This window comes from Chenopodium quinoa, unplaced genomic scaffold (genome assembly GCF_001683475.1).
Source record: "Chenopodium quinoa cultivar QQ74 unplaced genomic scaffold, ASM168347v1, whole genome shotgun sequence".
NCBI lineage: Eukaryota > Viridiplantae > Streptophyta > Magnoliopsida > Caryophyllales > Amaranthaceae > Chenopodium > Chenopodium quinoa.
The window spans coordinates 11,442,473-11,454,638 of record NW_018745024.1 but is presented as its reverse complement, the minus strand read 5'-3'; the positions used below and the strand labels follow the sequence as shown (position 1 = coordinate 11,454,638).

Genomic DNA, 12,166 nt, shown 5'->3' with positions numbered 1-12,166 from the left:
ACCTGGTTGGTCCACTTGTCAAACGGCGCTTGGTGGATAAAAATCCCCTAATCAAGTATATTATACGGGTTACTTGTTTTTTAGTTATTATACATTTATTATAGGGGTTACTTGTAATCCTAGTTTATTATATATACTGGTTACTTGTACTCCTAGTGTATTATAGAGGTTACTTATTTTATGTTATTAACATTTATTATAGGGGTTACTTGAAATCCTTGTTTATTATATATACTGCTTACTTGTAATCCTAGTGTATTATAGGGGGATTAGTTGTTTTTTGTTATTACACATTTATTATAGGGGTTACTTGTAATCCTAGTGTATTATATGGGTTTATCATGGTCTTATAGGTGTTACATGTAACCACACTATATTATAGTGATTACTTGTTAAAGTAGAGTTACTTGTAAACCCTATTTTATTTCTGGGTTACTTATTCTTTCATATTTTTTACTTATTACTTCCTCCGTTTTCTTTTACTTGCAACACACCTTTTAGGCACGCAGTTTTAGGAGATGATTAGTGAGGATAAACGAGCGATTTTATCAATATAATTTTTACACGAAGATTAGAATAGGGTTAAGTATCATTTGTAAAAATTATAATGAATAATTTATGCGTTTACATTACATAAACCCGACCTCAAAACACGTGCCACAAGGCTGTGTTGCAAGTAAAAAGAAACGGAGGAAGTATATGATAAACACAATGTAGATTTTACCTTGTATGTCGTTGTTGACATCAATTTCTTCAATTTGTTTGTATCTGTTTTCATCTTCCAGATCCAATACCTGATTATTGGTTTGGATTTCGAGATTCATCAATGAATCCTCAATTTGATCCATCTCTATTGATTCCTGCGAATCAGGTAATTGTTCGAATTCTTCTTCCATTGTTATTCTTCAATTTTTGGAATAATAATGGATCTAGTTTTCAGCTCGATTTTTCTTCGTTTTTATCGATTTTTCTGGAAAATTGAGTTCGCCGCAATAAATGTTTTTTTTCTGGGTTTTAGGTTTTAGGGATTTGTGCGCGTCTTTCTTATAGTCATTTAGTATGTTTAGCGCGTGTTGTTCAATCCCGTTATGCGTGATTGGATTCCGTTATTTCGCTGACATGGCAGCAGGCCGCACCATGTGGCCTGCTGCACCAAAAAGGCGCCGTTAATTTAATTATAAAATTTGACAACTTTAATTTAATTAATTTTTTTTTCTTATAAATAGAGAGACAAAGGAAAGAGAGAGAAATGGGGGGAAGAGACGACAGACGAGGAGAGCACGTATAAGTTGACAATGACAATGTATAAAGACTAAAAACGCGATTTCTGATTTCAGATTATTTGCCCACCTCAATTTTATTAATCTTTTTTCTTTGAATAAATCTTCAACCTTTTATATCTCCTCTTAACATTTTCTCCATTAATATACCTTCTTCCTTTTTCTCTCTCCTCCATTTCCTCTCTTTCTCACTTTTTCGCCAAAAAGATTTCATCTTTTTTCTGGGTTTTCGTTGAATTTAATTGGGGTTTGGGTGATTTTTTAGATTAGGGTCAGAATTAATTTTAATTTTAGGGGAAAAATGATGATGACAATGGAGGGAACAATGGATGAAAATGTATTAGATGATATAATTAGGAGATTATTAGATGGAAAAGGAGGAAAACAGGTGCAATTATCTGAAGGTGAGATCCGCCAACTTTGTGTCAACGCTCGTAATATCTTTCTATCTCAGCCTAATCTTCTTCAACTTCGTGCCCCAATTAGGATCTGCGGTAACTTTTCTTTCCTAATTCATAATTAATTGCAGTTTCTAATGTAGTAATTTCGAGATTTTTTTTTGTTTTTTTTTTTTTTTTTTTTGGTATGTTGTTTAATATATCTGAAATGGGATTTGATCAATTTGATTGGATTAATTGGGGTTGTCATGGAAGGGTAATGATGTACACGGGATTTGATATCGAGTCTAAGTACCAACCTAAACCTTGTAAGTGAATGGACTTAAATATTTGAATATCTTTGTGGAATCATTTTGGGTTTTTTTGATGAATTGGCTTATGGAATAATGGATTTTCTTGGGATTTTTCTCTTTCTTTTAATTGGTGCAAGTATTTTATTTTGTAGCAAGGGAAAACATTGAGATTCTTGTAACAATTTTTACAGAAAATGAATAAACTACTTCGTATAATTTTAGTTATGAATTGGTAATATAGTTGTGTTTTGTGTTTTGTTAATCCTATGTGCAATGGTACAGGAAAATGTGTATGATGAGAATATGACTCAAGTAGTATGGTCATTGAAACCGGTTTAACAGTCGTTTATAGTGGAAAATTGCGACTTTTGTGCAATATTGAATGACTTCTAAGGGAGAAGATGACTTTAAACATCGGTATTGTGAGGGTGACTAATCGATAATTTATTCAAGCTTGCATGACTGTAATGGTTAATTGACATATGCTCGTTCAATCAAATGACACAACCATTGAAAACCCGGATATTCATAGCATATGCTTATTTTCTCATATTTGCCACTAGTATCACTAACATAAAGACTACCTTGCAGGTGATATTCATGGACAATATCAGGATCTCCTAAGGCTTTTTGAATATGGGGGTTATCCCCCAGCTGCGAATTACCTCTTCCTTGGAGATTATGTAGATCGCGGCAAGCAAAGCTTAGAGACAATTTGTTTGCTTCTAGCATACAAAATAAGATATCCTGATAAGATTTACCTTTTACGAGGAAACCATGAAGATGCAAAAATTAATCGTATTTATGGATTTTATGATGAGTGCAAAAGAAGATTTAATGTTCGTCTATGGAAGATTTTCACAGACTGCTTCAATTGTTTGCCGGTTGCTGCACTTATTGACGAAAAGATTCTTTGCATGCACGGTGGCCTGTCTCCAGATCTACAGAATTTGAAACAAATAGACGAAATTCAGAGACCAATAGAGATACCAGATAATGGTCTCCTCTGTGACCTTCTCTGGGCTGATCCAGATGCTAGGAATGAAGGCTGGACAGACAGTGACAGAGGTGTTTCATGTACATTTGGGTCTGATGTGGTTGCTGAGTTTTTAGATAAGAATGATCTTGATCTGATATGCCGCGGTCATCAGGTAGAAGAAACTCTACTTTTAGAATGTTTTATTCACATATTTTAAAGTCATCATACCATGTTAAGAGTTGCAGTTAATCTAGTTCTCATATTCCAGATATAGTTCTTTGTTTTTTCTTGGTGATAGAAGTATATCAGCGTAGGCTGTCATTAACTCATAACTTTTACTTCATCTCTTCTTTTTTTTGTCAAGCATAAAGCAATTCATCACATGCAGTGAAAAGAATGAAAACTATTATTTGCATATTTGTTACATCGGGTAGCAATCCTTGACCAAGATTGTCCCTTCACTTATTAAACTGCAGGTTGTAGAAGATGGATATGAATTCTTTGCCAAGCGAAGATTAGTGACTATATTCTCAGCTCCTAATTATGGCGGAGAGTTTGACAATGCTGGAGCCCTTTTAAGTGTTGATGAATCCCTAGTATGTTCTTTTGAGATACTGAAGCCACGCGACCAAGGAAGTAGTTCCAATGTTCAACTTAAGAAGGTAATTTTCAGAGCTTGTCATCTAGTCATTACGTATGGTTAGGAGTAATAATTTAAATTGACTTGTATGTTTTGTAAGGAAAGTCTGATGGAACTTTATTCCCAAGAACTCAAGTATGTGTTTACTTTTCCATTACCCACTCGTTATCATTACGAGTGGTAATGATTCCTTACAAACACACATACTTAGAGGTGGAGAAATGTTCACTTGAACGTTTTCGTGGGACTTTCCTTGCAAAACTACATATACGTTCTCCATATTAAAATGGAGCTTGCCATTTTAAGCTATCCAAGAGGCTTGACCTGTTTTATCTTATTTTGCTTGAACAGGTTCCTAAAGCCGGAGGAATCTAATGCAAAATGTGTAAATGTAAATGAAGATCGCACAGTTGAAACTTTCAAGTATCCTCCTGAGTTCAGATCTCTCGTAGTGATATGGTCCGTGAGAGAGTGAAAATCATCATCGTCTAAGTTTGAAAATTCACAAACTCATGGCATGCCTTGCGGTAACTGGAATGAGAAGTTCATCTGACAAAACCTGTAAATCAAACACCATCCATCATTCTTTTAGGCTATACCCTTCTCTGTTTTCTTGTAGGTGTTGGTGCATTTTGTAGGCAGATAATGAAGTTTTTTAGGTTATCCTTTGTCTTTTAGACCGTTTTGTGTATCAAGTTACATCGCATGATTTGTTCTCGAAGTCTGACTAATTAAGATTATAAACATAGTTTGTATCAATTGTGTTAGTGTGAAATATTGTATTTCTTCTAATGAAGAGCAATATCAAAACAAAGGGACCAAGAAATTGAAGGTTGCATATTTTGACGTTGGCCAACTTTGACGACAGCCATCAAGTGACTTGTAGGGCATGATCAACCAGGTTTGATATCTTATATTTCAACCAACTTTTCTAAGTTGGTGAGATTATTAGATCCAGGAAATACTACATAAAAAATAAAAGCAAACTACAAATTATTGAGTATGATTGAAAACGATAGTCCAGTCATAGGCCTAATATTAAATGCATCTGGAGGCACGTCCAATGAAGTTATTAATTTATATCTTCACTATTTGATCCTGAACGAGCTTTTAATTATAATGGTGCTCCCACAGGAGCACACGGTCCGTTTGGTGCTTGTCAAGGGAGAATACGGTTTATATCTCCCGGTGGAAGGCATAAGTATTGCTCTATAGAGGGTATCAAGATACATTGCATTCTATTAAGAATCGTAGGGCAGTTCGAACAATGCAAAGTGTAATAATGAGTATCTAAAAATGTTCCAAAATTTCTTCATATGATTAATTCTATGTTGAGAACCACACAAGCCAAAAGAGAATGGAAGAAAACCGAGGATTACAAGAATGACTGCAAATCAACAATACTATGTTACAAAGGGGGGGAAATGGGGCCAGAAATCTGGGAGGGTTAAATCTATCTTACAGCAGTCTTCCTACTACCCTGGGTGGTTGATGGTCTTTGGCCTGCTCTGGATTCCAAGTGCCTAATCCTAGCAGCACGAATAATTGCAGCATGCTTCTGCTGTTGGCTGTAGCTCTTCCTCTTACTGCATTGCTTGCATAATGCCAAAATGTAAGGCGAAAAGTATATCGGAGAATTAGCAGATAAAACAGTAAAGCTAGCACAAATACCAATCATTCTTTATTACAAAGATAGCTGCATTAAAACACCTTCAATATCAAATAATGGTTGCTATGTTACAGGAGCATTGGCATTAACACTTCCATAAAAGTTTGTAGGACTTGCGGCTTTGTTCCACCTTTGGATATTATTAGTTTCAAGGAACAAGACAGATGTGCTCAAGCAACTTCAGATAAGGGCTAATAATTTTATTTCATTTCAAAAAAGTTCAGAAAAGCTTGAGTGTAAATTTTGTTCATTTCATAGAAGTGAGAAAATTTTAGACAAGGGTTATCAAGTAAAAGAACGAGGCCTTTAGTGTTAAAAAGAGTGAACAAAGTCAAATAAGTATAAATGATAAAACGAAATAAGTGTCTGCTTCTTTTGTGTTTGGAAATAAGACTGCTTAACAGACGAGCAATCCATACATTTCTTTTATTTCAACATCCTGATGCACAAGTTTCTTGCTGATAATAAAGCATGCCAGTTTCTGACATCAGTATAAGAGTAACACAGCTTGCCAAGACTGTAACATAATGTGCTATTTCAAGAGTTTGAGCTGATAACATGCATCATTTCTTTTCTAGCCTAAACCCCAACTCATCCATTAATATACAAGGCCAGAACATTTCAAACAGATAGGTTTCTGTTTGTTTTCTTGTCAATTTTATAATCGGAACATTAGTAGCAAAGGTAAAATGATTCTTCCCAATCACCAGAAGCAAGAATGTGTCACATCTTTGTAAATAGGCAGGTGCCAGGATACAGGACATAGCAGGAATGGCTTAAATAAGTATGTAACTGTACAACTGCTAGATTTATTTTGATCTCATCGGGAAACAAAGGTAGTAGTCTTATCTGAAGACCATACCAACCAAACAATGCAGGCTTAGTGAAGAAAGTCCTAAATCCTAATTGCTATAAGGAAATCCTCATTGTAAACACAAATAATGTGTTAAAAAACTTTTTATAAAACAGCGTATCAGATGTTTTAGCACACAAGACACACACGCAAAGATACACACACATCAACCTTTAGCATCACCAGTTAATGACTAATTTCAAGAATAGGTCCAATTCTGTCAAGAGAATGTAAATGGTCTTAGGATGTAATGCACAAGAAAGCATCTAATCTCAAGATGACCTAACCCCAACAAAGAAAATAAGAGATCAAATTACACATCAGAAAATAGAAAGATTAAATTAATAAAGTTAGGCAGGTAGGAGTTACTAATTGAAAAAGACTGACCTCATAAAAAAGAGTCCAGCAGTAAGCACCAACCCTCCCACTGCCCAGGAAACACGTTCCGCGAATGGCAGTTCTTTCATCCACTGCTGGAAATCTTCAAACAATCCATTGTGCCCATCTTTCTGAAAGTTGCTGGTTTGTGGCTTCTTCCACGACTCTGCAATGGAGTCTAGACTTGCTTTCCCACCATAGCAAGATGTTTCCTCAACAGTAAGGCCTGAATCACTCAATGGTGTGACAGCAAAACCTGCTGCACGGCAAAGTTCTGTACCATTAGAGATCCACTCAGAGGCCCTACCACATACAAAGTCTCCTACTCCACAGGGTGCAAGAACCTGGAACAAAATGACTGATCAGAAAACTCCAGAAAAACATATTGTATGAATTAATATCATGCACAATGAATCTGTCAGCATATACAATGTAATACACATAAACTAGTCACATGTTTAACCAATTGAAAGAAATAGGTCTTAACCTATTACATATAAAAGGAAAAACTACTTTAAAGTTTTTCACGCTATGACTACTTATAACTATTGTTCCTCTCCAAAATCAATCAAGGTAAAGGAACAAACCTGTGTTATAGCATCCATAGAGAGATATGCATCAGAACAAGCCTGGAACAGTTTTTCACAAAAAGAGGCACATATCAAAGGAGGACCTGGCTTAACACCAACATCTGGATCACAAAGAGAGCACTCCAGCATCTCCCATAAGTGCAAGCACTCTTGGTTTGCTTCCCCTGTTGTTGCCAACTTCCGTATAGAGATAAAAGCAGAATGTGTGTGTGTCGCATCACAGCAGGTGTTTCTTCGAAACATTCTGCACAGTGTTAAATCTCTAAAGCTTCTAGGAGGTTTCCCTTCTGATGAGAATGGGCGGAAACGACCTCCAGGAGACACACAGACCCCATTTGATTTTTCTACATTAGTAACTAAAAATCAATTAGTACTAAGCCACAGGAGGGTGTAAGAAAATTCAATAAAAAGTGTTGCAACTAAAAGTACAATGCATTATGCCTTTACTTATAATCTTGCCTGAATAACATAATTTATCACCCAAATTTCAAACAAGACGTTCTATTCACATAGCTGTATAAGACATGACTTAAGTTGTGGCTATTTTGAATGAAACAGAAACTTTTTTCCTTCTTAGGAAGAAGACAAACAAAGCTTGTATCCCTTAACAGAGATCTCTTAAACTTGATGGTCAAGGATTACTAAAAAATATTATAGCTTACTATTTGATACAGCTTATCCTAAAGCACATTGATTCATCCTAAAGCACATTGATTCATCTTCTTAAAAAGTTAGGCACCACAGCAATCTACAGAAAATTTAATTTACACCTGCTTGAGATCCATCCAATATACAAATTAGCTTCAAACATGTCAAACTCCATCATGAATTCAACCCCAGCCCTACATAAGTTCTAAGTTACACCTGCTTGAGATCCATCCAAAATACAAATTAGCTTCAAACATGTCAAACTCCATCATGATTTCAATTCCAGCCCTACATAAGTTCACAGTGCTAGCCTTATAAAGTCCCAAGCAAACTTCTAATATGATTTTTATGCATCCATTAAACCAATATAGACAGTCTTTTTTTTTGGTAGAATATATAGACAGTCTTTACTAACTTATTTTCCAGATCTGTTGTCTATATACTGAAACAGTAAAACCTAAATGAGCCGGAAGTTCTTAATTCCCATGTCTTGCAACTCACGAGTTTGTCGAACCTTATGTTCTTTTGTGAAAAGGATGTGAGTTAAATTAAATTGGCAAATGCTCTGCACCTGCACAACTGCAATAAAAAAACTCTCGGCTTTTTTTCAACCTTTGCAGTGTCTGAGGCTTCTTTAATCTAGCTGAGAACTAGTACAATCAACAATGCATATGAAGTTGGATACCTTTCACCATCAACCAGCACGAATACCACTTCCTAGTCTATATGTTATTCGATTTGTAGAGATGCATGACAGGGTATCAGAATAACTCTAAATAACTTAACAGTATATGGTTCCTTGCCAAGGGAAGACAGTTCAAAGTGAGTCACAAGATTCCTACAGTGTATGAAACTATAAACTTATCATAAATTTCCCAAAGTTAGGTACATACTCCCTCCGTCCCTTTATGTTTGCCCTGGTTTCCCTTTTGGTTTGCTGCATGATACTTTAGGTATGTTGTTTCCACTTATTTCTCCATTGTACTCAAGTCCATATCAAATAATGTAGGAAAAGAACAAAACCACTACCCCACTTGTACAGCATTGCCCAACCCTTACAAAAGTGAAATATTTGCTATGAGGCAGACATAGAAGGATGAAAAAAGTACATTGATCCAGGGCATAGCTAGCTACTCTGAGACTACAATTATATAGATATTGATCCAAGTTAGCCAAGTAGAGAGTGAGGCTTCACCTCAATATTTATTAATCATAAATGAAGTACTACAGTAGCTTCTACATGCTCGAGGCTATCTGCAGCAGCTTATGTTTGAATCACGAGTTAGTGAATACTCCATTGATGTTCAGCAATAGTAGGATAATCCAATCCCAAGCCCCCAATTAAGGTTCTATTCTTACCAATTAGACAATTTAGGAGTAGCTAACTAACTAGGTTCATAGGGGTTTTCAATACCATTGACATACTGCCAAACAATCAAATACATGAGTAAAGTAACCTCCTCAACACCCCCCAGCGCACACACATATCGAAAAGTGAGGAGAGCAAGGCGCATTATTATAGAAGGTGGGTTACAATATACTTTCTAATCATTAGTTCAGACTAGAGATCACCAATAAACTTGACAAGTGATAATTTCTCAGAGACCATAAGCTGCCAGATTTTATCTACTTGGAACTAGAAAAATACTAAGCTTTTTATTCCCTCCCAGTCAACATTTTGGAATTGAATCCAACTCAGGATTTCTAGAATAAGAGAGATTATTGACATTGTGGTTCCTCAACATAATACCAATGCCTCTAAAAAACAAGCTCCTCAACAAGCTGATACGTAGCCTTATTTTTGGCAGTCGGCATCGTGATCACAACAACAATAACATAATCCCAATGCCTTAAACGAAACCTCCTCCTTAGACCGTAAATTTAGCCAATGTTTTAATTGACCCTCTGAATTCAAATAACCTATTCCCACATCCAATAAACTGCATAATGGGAAACAAAACTACTTCTTAGATCCAATATGTAGGCTTATATTTGGCAACTGGCAATGTGGTTACAAGTTTACAACAGCAATTGCATAATCCCAATGCCTTGAAAGAACGTGTTCCCTAGGCCGTATACAAACCTTACTTTTGCAACAATCAAGACTCTACGCCTACATCCAATAAGCTATTACAGGGGGAAAATACTACTTGAATCCAACAACAGCTGTAATTGTTTAGCCATATTGATATTGAGGATGGCAATGATCATAATATAACCCGAATTCAATGCGATTCGTAACCAAATGGATCCCTAACAAGTTGCAACATCTACATTTAGCAAAAATCAATCTAATGCTTTGAATTCGACAATAGAAAATAATCTAATCCCAAACCCCACAATTATTTCGGACATTTATGATATTCATCGGCTGTCAACAAATTATACAATAACAAATCCATAATTTCTTCTATAATTTATCACTAACACATCAAGAACAATACATAGACTGATGAAAGTGTTCGATTTTATACAACAGAACAACAAAACCAAATAAATTACTAAAACATATGATCAATTTGTTTGAAAATGTAAGTATTTTACCTAAATTAAAAGTACCATGGTGATTAATTAAGCTAATTTCAATAATATTGACCAAAATGAATAGCACCCATCAAATTAATAACCCATTAAATGGAAAGAGAGATAGAAAGTACCAGAGAGAGATTGAAGAAGAAGATTGGAGAGAAGAAGCAATAATAAAACAAAGAAGTGATCTTGTTTCATCTTTTATTCTTCGAGGGGAATAATCAATCGTCAATTTTAGGGAGACATGTTTAGGTGTTCAGTATTCCAGTAGACTTTTCTTGCCAATTTGGGGGGTTTTGATTGAAGGGCTTTTCTGAGAAGTGTAGAAGAACAGGAGAGGGAATTCTATGCCAAATCTTTGTTCGATTGGTCTATTGTGGAAGGTGTAACGTCTAAAGACGGGTATGTGAAATTGGAGTCTTTTAACACATACTACCTCCGTTTACTATTATTTGCAACAAAGGGGAATTATTTGTGATATATTTCGTATAAAATAATTATTTGTTGCAAATATTAGTATACTACGTCATAGTTAACAGATGTAATATTTAATATTTCACTGATTTCAGATTAGATCGGAAAAAATAAGTTATGTCATACTTAATTATTTTATGTGTCATTTTTTAATATGAAATAATAAGTATTATAATTTTATAACAGATGTATTATAATTTTATAATGAAAAAAATTATAAAAGTTATTTATTAATAAAATAAACATTATTACGAATAAGGTCAAATTTAGTCAAATCAAACAATCTAATTAAATCAGACATAGTATGTTTTTATAAAATAAAAAAAATCATATCAAATCTAATAAGCAAAAATAAGGTAAACTAAACCGATTCTTATCCTTATTTTTGTTTAAACTCATCCCATTTTATTTGATTTTATTTAAGAATTAGAAATGTGGAGTGAAGATTAACACACACACAAAAAAAAAAAAAAAAAAAAAAAAAAAAAAAAAAAAAATCGTCTTGTGTGTGGTTGGCCACACCATGTAGGCATGTAGCCACTTGAAAAAGAACAAAGTAATCCCTGAGTAACCCCTATAATATTGATCGAGTAACTCTTAAGGGTCTATTCTGATTTACTGAACTGAGTTGAGCTGAACTGAATTGAATTGAATATTTAAACTGATTGGAGCTTAACTGAAGAGAACAAACCCTAAGTAATCCCTATAACACTGACGAAGTAACCTCTGTTAACTGAATGGGAAACCCCTATAACACTAACAAAGCAACTCTCATGATAGATGGCCACATCGTGTGGTCAGCCACATATAAGACTTTGTGCAAAAAAAAATTACACGTATATGGTTAGTTACACGATGTGACAATTTCAAATACTCCCTCCGTTTTTAAATATTTGCTCCACTTTTCATTTGCGTCCGTTTTTAAATACTTGCTCCATTTCCTTATTTGGAAAGCTTTTACAATATTTAATTTATTTTTCTTACCTAGTGGATCCAATATATATTTTCTCTCTCTCCCAATTCTCTCTACTACTTTGAGTATAATTTTTTATTCTTTCACTAACCCCACTACCGCCATATTTTATTACTTTCTCCAATTTTTCCTAAAACTCCGCGCATGGAGAAATGGAGCAAGTATTTAAAAACGGAGGGAGTATAAGCTAATTATTACAGTTTATAATAGGGATTACGGCTCATGGTCATTGGCAAATGGAGTAACTTTAACTTATGTGGATTAAATATAGCATAAGAAAATAGAGTGAATTGAATCAAGTGGAAAGTAAGTAAATAAAAGTACTAGAAGGTTAGAAATTGCTTCATGTAGTGAGTTTAGAACCAATTTAACAAACGGAGTATTAAGATTTATTTTATGTCGAGAGAGTCACAAAAGACAATGATGTTATGTAAACATAATTTGATCCCATTGTACTACCCC

At 34.7% G+C, this 12,166-nt stretch overlaps 2 protein-coding genes across 3 annotated transcripts; one reads left to right on the top strand and one right to left on the bottom strand.

The window, feature by feature from the left end:
- Positions 1-1,232: 1,232 nt before the first annotated feature.
- On the top strand, positions 1,233-4,349 carry LOC110708700 (serine/threonine-protein phosphatase PP1 isozyme 9-like). The gene is made up of 4 exons (XM_021886897.1): positions 1,233-1,774; positions 2,563-3,122; positions 3,427-3,612; positions 3,942-4,349. Exons 1-4 carry the CDS (start codon positions 1,582-1,584, stop codon positions 3,963-3,965), a joined length of 963 nt encoding a protein of 320 aa, XP_021742589.1. The 5' UTR covers positions 1,233-1,581; the 3' UTR covers positions 3,966-4,349.
- Positions 4,350-4,809: 460 nt separating this feature from the next.
- Positions 4,810-10,655, bottom strand: LOC110708699. 2 transcript variants are annotated; one of them, XM_021886895.1, is made up of 4 exons: positions 10,386-10,655; positions 7,078-7,436; positions 6,500-6,834; positions 4,810-5,176 (listed from the first exon to the last, which is right to left on the bottom strand). In XM_021886895.1, exons 1-4 carry the CDS (start codon positions 10,453-10,455, stop codon positions 5,044-5,046), a joined length of 897 nt encoding a protein of 298 aa, XP_021742587.1. In that variant the 5' UTR covers positions 10,456-10,655; the 3' UTR covers positions 4,810-5,043. The 2 variants fall into 2 exon arrangements, with proteins under 2 accessions (XP_021742587.1, XP_021742588.1); XM_021886896.1 differs by having other exon boundaries at positions 7,078-7,424; positions 10,386-10,654.
- Between the last annotated feature and the right edge of the window lie 1,511 nt (positions 10,656-12,166).

Excerpts from the sequence above, each read along its gene's own strand:
- LOC110708699 (XM_021886895.1), bottom strand. The coding sequence starts at position 10,455 with ATGAAACAAGATCACTTCTTTGTTTTATTATTGCTTCTTCTCTCCAAT. Across the intron at positions 7,437-10,385 it reads TCTTCTTCAATCTCTCTCTG|TTACTAATGTAGAAAAATCA; the intron begins GTACTTTCTATC and ends ATTGATTTTTAG. Across the intron at positions 5,177-6,499 it reads GCTGGACTCTTTTTTATGAG|TAAGAGGAAGAGCTACAGCC; the intron begins GTCAGTCTTTTT and ends CAAGCAATGCAG.
- LOC110708700 (XM_021886897.1), top strand. The coding sequence starts at position 1,582 with ATGATGATGACAATGGAGGGAACAATGGATGAAAATGTATTAGATGAT. Across the intron at positions 1,775-2,562 it reads TGCCCCAATTAGGATCTGCG|GTGATATTCATGGACAATAT; the intron begins GTAACTTTTCTT and ends ACTACCTTGCAG. Across the intron at positions 3,123-3,426 it reads TGATATGCCGCGGTCATCAG|GTTGTAGAAGATGGATATGA; the intron begins GTAGAAGAAACT and ends ATTAAACTGCAG.